The sequence below is a fragment of the Filicampus tigris genome, chromosome 12, assembly GCF_054856515.1.
Source record: "Filicampus tigris isolate MCC_2025a chromosome 12, RoL_Ftig_1.0, whole genome shotgun sequence".
Classification (NCBI taxonomy): Eukaryota; Metazoa; Chordata; class Actinopteri; order Syngnathiformes; family Syngnathidae; genus Filicampus; species Filicampus tigris.
In genome coordinates this window covers 3,666,545-3,673,829 of record NC_141228.1, presented here as the reverse complement: position 1 = coordinate 3,673,829, position 7,285 = coordinate 3,666,545, and the positions used below count along the sequence as shown (strand labels likewise).

The following is a 7,285-nucleotide window of genomic DNA, read 5'->3' as shown; positions in this document are numbered from 1 at the left end:
ACACAGGCAGATGGACCGGTTGATCCTCCTTTCCTCACAAAGGCTTGTACAGAGATGTACAACTGCGCTTTTTATTAGTCTATTCTGTTATTTTATTTCATAATTCTTGATTCTTGTCTATCCAGCAAAGAAACATTAAAGGGAGGGTGGGGTGGCAGTTGGTCCTTTCCTCGTGGATTGTATAGTGGCATCAACATGCTGTGCATGCTCACCAGTGATGTAACAGTGTGGTGCAACAAGATCACGAGCATTTTGATGCTCCACCCAGCCAAAATTCACCTGTTGATTCACCTGGAGCCTCGCAGAACCTCTCGACCGGAGGCACTGAAAGCAAGAAATAAGGCATGGGAGGTAGGTAAAATATTCCCAATGCTATTCTGTCAGTGCTACATTAGGTGTAAAATTAGTGGTGCCGTTGTAAATGGAGATAGGGAATCACAAATTGGGCTCATCCATCTTGATTGCTAGGTTGGTAGGTCTGGAGATAAATACAATCGATCATAAGTAGCAGTGGGAAAATGTGTATCTATTCTAATGTTCACCAATCTAATTTGAAATAACATTTACTTTCTATATAGCCATAACTGAAAATGCTGTATACAGTGTTTCTTCAGCATTTTATTTAAATGTCAAGACCCAAACTCACAAAAATACTTCATGTATTGCTATAACCTCAATTTTCTTTATGATAGTTATTGCTAGTGATCAAAAATGTTATTTGCCAAGTTTTCATTCATTGAATTACATTTAAAATACAGAAAGGCTTTGTGAAAGTGAGCAATCGCATATTTGAATACAAGCGCACAAAGGGAGAGTCACTTTCCATAAACCACCAACAAAAACTCCCCCAGTCCACCTCCATGCTTTTTTTTTTTTTTTTTTTGGGATGTGCGGCTGACCGTTTATAGTTGAGGTTTTTGTTTACCTGGAGTTTATCTGTCTCTCAGGTGTTTACTCAAGTGAAAAGATGACTGGCATTTTCTCCTATGAGAGCTCCGAGGTCGACTGGTGTGAAGGCAACTACAAACACTCTGACCATGTGGTGGAGTTCTTTAACACTGTGAGATTCTTTATAGAGCCCATTCTTAACTGCGGAACATTGACAATCTAAAACTGGTGGTTTTGCTTGTATTCAAAGGTGAAAGGTTTGCTTGTTTGTTTTTTCCTCATAGATGAGCAGCTTCATTTTCTTCATTATATCTCCCATCATGCTCTACCTTCTTCACCCTTATGCCAAAGAGAGGAACTTGGCAATCCACCTGGTGTGGATCATGATGTTATTTGTAGGTAAGTTATTTTCCCTACATCCATCCTTAATTAAATTCATTGTTGAACTGATCTGCTAGGAAAAAGGTCTGGGCTGGACTGACGATCATAAAAGTTCAACTTGTTCAACATTTGCGATCAAAAGTCCTATTAGGTATGGTCAATACCGAGTTTGGCCAATTCGCCGACACTAAGATTATGACGTGAGATGGAACGATAGTCAATTAGGAAGTGAGCCAAAGCTTGCTGCTGCTGGACTTAAAAAAATGGAGGAGCAACTGGTTGAGATGAGTGCTTGTTTAACTCTCGTCATCTCCCGTCATTCACCACAATAGAAATTACAAGGAGGAGGGTTTGCACCGCATTGTGCATTAGTAACTTAGAAGATTTGCTAACAGTTCGCCTAGTTTCTTCTTCTTCTACTACTACTACTACTACTACTACTACTACTATAGTAGTATTACTATATTGTTAAGTGTGTGGTGTATAAGAGGAGTGACAACACACAGCGATATTTTTATTTATTTAGTCATGTGGGGTCTTTCATATTTTGAAAATTGGTTAAGAGGCTTAGGGTTAAAAATCAGTCGACTTGTAAGAGGCTTTTCTCATCTTAATGTTCGACATCTTTCATCATGATAAAACAAAACAAAAAATCCCTCTTAATCGACAGGATTCTTGCTGATAGCTCGATCTAATCATTGATATTCATGCCCATCTCCTTTGATACTTCTAAATTATATTTTCTACTTAACTGTTGACTAGTTCTTTTTTCTCGCAGGGACCTTCTCTGCCTATTTCCACATGACTCTCAGTTTTGTTGGCCAGATGCTGGATGAGTTGTCAATCTTATGGGTGTTGGCGGTGGGATATGCCATATGGTTCCCACGCAGGCTGTTCCCTTCTTTTATAAAGGACAGGTAAAGCGACAACAACTCAACGGTACCTGCATTACAATCTGTGTCATCATTCAGGAGGCAGTTTATGCTTGCTTGCTCTAATGCCTTCAGATAAAAGGAAAAGCCATTCATTTATTATACACACACCACTCTGAAACCTAACCTGTGCTGACTGAGGAGCCTGTCTGACAGCTCCAACAGGAGTCACTGTCAACAAGGCACAATACAGCCTTGCCATCTTAAACACAAACTGACAAAATGGGCTTATTACAGTGGAGCTCCGCCTCAACCTTTATTAATAATTAACTCTGAGATGGCTTGGAAAGGTGAATGAATGTTTAAAGAATGCCTGAAACTATCCGGCGGGTCTATATTTTCTTTTCTTGATGACTTCTCTGTGTGTCATGGACAGATCCACCTTCTCAAGGCTCATCCTGGTGGTTACTGTCGTCACTTCAGTGTCCTCCTTTGTCAAACCGAGTGTCAATGCCTATGCTCTCAACTGCTTCGGCCTGCACATGCTCTACATTCTTGCCATTGAGATGAGATGGTATGAGACTAATCACTGATTTAATATTGAAATCGCAGCTTTTCTGGTATTACGTATGACTGTTGCTGCGCCTCCTATGGTTGTGTGCGTTTTACTTTATTAAGGGACTCAGACAGTCCAAAAGCTCGACTTGCTGTCGACGGTTTTTCACAGAGCCGGGCATCGCCTTACCGTCACAAAGTTCCCGTCTGCATATAAATCCGACCCACGCGGTCCTAGTCCATCCCTCGTCGGCGACAGCCAATCGGCGTCGAGAACTTAATGTACACGTCACACGCAGGTGCCGCACAAGCAGACATGCCGCCAAATAAAGAAAAATATCAAATAAAAACAACCGACACACGCACAGCGTGGTGATCAGTGAAATAAAAACAATATGCGTCTGTTGGATCGAAAGGTATACAACACTGTTTTATTTCTTATTTTTTATTTACTGTATTTGGCTGTGTGTCGGGAGTCACACTGCGTGTGACACGGTACCAGTTAAGTTTGTTCTCAATGCCGCTTGGCTGACTCACACCAACTGGCACCACGTGGGTTGGCTAAATATGCAGACTGAAACTTTGTGACGGTTAGGCGATGCCCAGCTCTGGTTTTTCATTGTCAAAACCAGTTCATACAAGGAATTATTTCTAGGACCTGGTCATCCGTGGTTTTGAGTAACAATAAAGTTAAGTTGCTATTGACTAGCAACCAGTCTAACACTGCCTCTCGCGCAAAATTAGTTGGGAAAGTGCCAGCTCACCAATTACTTTAATGAAGGAACGTTAATAGAAAATGAATAAGTGGATAAACTTACTAACAGAACTCTGTAAAATTAGGCAGTTGTGACAATGTGGAAAATAAGCAGAGCAACATTGACTTATTCATGGATGCACAGATTAGCATAAGTGGAAACAACTTGATATGACCAAAACAAGAAATAAAAGTGGTTGGCTGGCAAATAATTCAGTGTGTAGGCCAGGGGCGGAGCCAGGACGTGGCTAATGGGTGTGCCTGGAAAAATCAGGGTGGGCCTGAATATTTCTCTCACTGAGCATAATCCTCCTATCCTATTGTATATTCAAATAAAATGATCAACTGAATAATATGAAGTTCAGATCGTCCTTAGACAACCATAATTATACCATTCTTAATATTCAATAAAATACAAAACACAAATTCAAAAATGATTTGATAATTTACTAAAAATGTATAAGTATTTATTTTTTTCATGAATCTCATTGGGTTGGCAGTCTGTTAATCTGAGTGGGCCTGTGCACACGCAGGCCCACCCATGGGCGGAGGCCCCTGGTGTTGGCCACCTACTGCCCAAAGATAGCTGGGATAGGCTCCAGAATGCCCACAACCCTCGTGAGTATTAGCAGTTCCGATCATGGATGGATGGAAGAAATATAAGTGTGTAAAAATAAAATTGGGTCATTGATGCGGGTGTGATTTATTTTGACACTAAATACCACTCGTACTGCTTCAGTCTTAGCATTCTGCATAGCACTTAGTATCAACCGCAAAAGGCAACCTCCTCAGTAGAGAGCATTCACAATTGCACACTACCAACACAAATGCTAATGTTATCTTAGCCCTTTGTTATGCCATAGCTAAGGGACTGCGATATTTTACCCTGCAGTCTCCACTTTGCTGCAGTCCTCTGACTACCCTCAGTCAAATTAAATTTCTCTCCGTTATTTAGTATCAACATCAGAATCACAGCCATATTTTGGGAGGAAAGTATGTTTAAAAAAAAAAAACGGTTAAATTGTCACCAGAATTTGGAGCCACTCTCGTACTTTGACATTGTACCAAAATCCATTTAATTTTAGATGAATAAACGAGTACACAAAGTACTGAGAGTCATTAAACAATAGAACCTGTGCTCTAGTGGAGTGATACTGATCTGCATACTGTGGGCATAAAGCAGCATGCCAAGAAATACAGCAGATTCTAGCATCCTACCAGTCAAATAATTCTTGTTTGTTTCAGTGTCTCATTCTGACATGTACAACGTGGGGTGGTTTTCACAGTTTTCTGCAACTGCCGGTATTTTAAAATGACAAAAAGCGACACCGGTACTGTGCAGTGAAAAAAGGGACATAGTATATTGAAATTAGATTAAGATTTTCCTAGGTTTATTTGAAAGATTACCTTGGTTGTTTCACATTCCGATTTCTCAAATGACTTCTGTTTTAGCATGGTTAAACAGTCCTATTGAGTATAATACATACTGCTTTTGTATTATTTTCCACAGAAAGATTGGAGGCAAGATCATGGCCAGAAAAGTAATGGCAACACCAGAAAATCATAGCACTTGCTGTGTCGGTTTCATGCTTTTTATAGCTCTGAGAAGGCAGATTTGCATTGTCTCTGGAGTTTACTAAAATACGTTCTGAAGTAAACATTAGTGTCACAGACTATTTGTCTTGGTATGTCTGAGCATTCACATATTGTAATTGAAAGTGACATACTTTTCTTTCAACCTATTTATTTAGCTGTACTGACCAAAAGGCTTTGAGATTGGCCAAATGGTCAGTGGTTTTGTGGATACTGGCTATCTCCTGTTGGATTAGTGATCGCTTTGGCTGCGGATTTTGGCAGAGGCTAAACTTCTGCTATTTGCACAGTATCTGGTAAGTTTGTGTTGTGTGTGCCTCATGTATTGTAAAGCCAGAGCTTTTGATCCGCTTGAACTCTCCCTCAGGCACATTTTGATTGTGATCGCTGTGGCATATGGGAGTACGCTGATAGCCTACTTGGATGCCAACTACGAGATTCCCTACTCATTGCCTGGACTGCAGTACTGGCCCTGTGATAAATTGGCCCTTGGATTACCTCACATTGTCCTGAGAGGCACAACCAAGACACTCAAACGGTGCTAATGACTTTCACAGTGCAATGCATTTTTCCACTTAGAGATAACTGATGGCAGGCCCGCATTACATCATACTAATAGCATATGTATAAAGAGTGACAAATGTGATTTAATAATAATAATGGTGGCTTTTAAAAAATATGCTTCACGTTTCATAATCACATATACATACATATACAAATGGCAGCCCCCTGAGATGGAGTCATCCATCCATACATACATACTACATTCGTACACACATGAACTCACCAGACACTTTTGAAAAATATTTTGTATCAAATGAGAGATTCCAAAATGTTGACAGTCATTGAAAAATACATTTTTGAAAAACATTTCTATTATGATACCATGCATTTTTACAATTCTATAATAACATTCAATGTTAAACCAATACCTCTCTGAGGGTGTCAATCAAAACAAAACATTATCTTCTTTTGTTTTCTTGTACGAATGATTTTTTTTTTAAAGACTGAGTATGCCAATGAATATTCGTGATTCTTGAGGAAATGTATGTTTTCCCGATACTTGAACGCCTTAATATCTAAATGTGGTTGTTTTGAAAGCTTGGTCACAAAAGTAACCTCCAAACAAATCATGTCTATATAATAGATAGTATGACTGTAATAAGTTATTGTACAAGTGAACCTTTATATATAGATGTGGCTTTTAACGTGTGTGTATATTGCAAATGAGTCTTAGGCAGTTTTGTTTAAATTATTTATTTATTTTCAGTCCCTAAATTCACATATGCATTTGATTAGGTGTTAAAATGTTTTGATTACCCCTCTCATTTATCATCACAACATTCAAGCGATACGTTTGTTTGCCTGTGTTTACTTGGAAATGTTACGGACCTCATTATGTGATGTTGTGCTCTAGATGAACTTCCTTACAAAATAAAATGTGTCACAACTACATAAAAATCACATTGCCTCATGTTAATATTCTTTGGTAAGAAGAACACTGGATGTAAAACAAATGATGGAAATGGAAAAATCAAGGTTTTGCTCCATGTTAAGGCTCAACAGTGACCTCCTATGGACTCACACTGGCATTGTTAAAAAAAGGAATCCTGAATTAATTATAGTAATTGCTGAATGGTTGTTCCTTAAATGGATGAAATAATAGAGTTAAAACAGTAACTACTTCTAATTTGGTTTAAAACCAAACCCAAATCAACCTATTAGTTTACTGTTGTAGACCAAAATTGTTTTGCAATAATACTAATAAGATAAGATAAGAATGCCTTTATTGATCCCACAGTGGGGAAATTTTTTTAGTCATAGTAATAGTAATAAAACAAATGTTATTATTACACACACATTATGCGTGGTGTGGCGGGGTCAGAAATATATGTAGTAGTATATGTAGTAGTTAAAAGAATGTGAAAATACAATTGAATTCATGACGTATGATTATGATAGGGGTCGCTAATGTTGTAGTGGTTCACTCGCCTGAGTTGTGTGCGGGCAGCGTGGAATCGGTTCCCACTCAGTGACTGTGTTTGTGTGTGTCCCCTGCGACTGGCTGGCGACCAGTTCAGAGTGTAGTCTGCCTTTCGCCCATAGTCAGCTGGGATAGGCTCCAGCACCTCCCCGTGACCCACTACAGGATGAGCGGTGTGGAAGATGACATGATTATGAGAGTCAATATGCATACTGCAACACTAGCTCAGACTAGAGTAGTAGTAAAGTATGCCAATGG

The 7,285-nt window shown here is 39.2% G+C and overlaps 1 protein-coding gene across 2 annotated transcripts; it reads left to right on the top strand.

Moving 5' to 3' along the window:
• The first annotated feature begins 23 nt into the window (after positions 1-23).
• On the top strand, positions 24-6,424 carry acer1 (alkaline ceramidase 1). Of its 2 annotated transcripts, XM_086047751.1 has the most exons (7): positions 24-351; positions 948-1,060; positions 1,173-1,287; positions 2,048-2,186; positions 2,578-2,715; positions 5,202-5,339; positions 5,411-6,424. In XM_086047751.1, the coding sequence occupies exons 1-7, from the start codon at positions 345-347 to the stop codon at positions 5,586-5,588; spliced, it is 828 nt and encodes a 275-aa protein (XP_085903877.1). In that variant the 5' UTR covers positions 24-344; the 3' UTR covers positions 5,589-6,424. The 2 variants fall into 2 exon arrangements, with proteins under 2 accessions (XP_085903877.1, XP_085903878.1); XM_086047752.1 differs by lacking the exon at positions 5,202-5,339.
• The last annotated feature ends 861 nt before the right edge of the window (positions 6,425-7,285 follow it).

What these genes read in the sequence shown, in the direction of transcription:
- acer1 (XM_086047751.1), top strand. An exon ending in CCTTCTTTTATAAAGGACAG is followed by an intron (nt 2,187 to 2,577) that starts GTAAAGCGACAA and finishes TGTCATGGACAG; the next exon opens with ATCCACCTTCTCAAGGCTCA. An exon ending in CTTGCCATTGAGATGAGATG is followed by an intron (nt 2,716 to 5,201) that starts GTATGAGACTAA and finishes CTATTTATTTAG; the next exon opens with CTGTACTGACCAAAAGGCTT.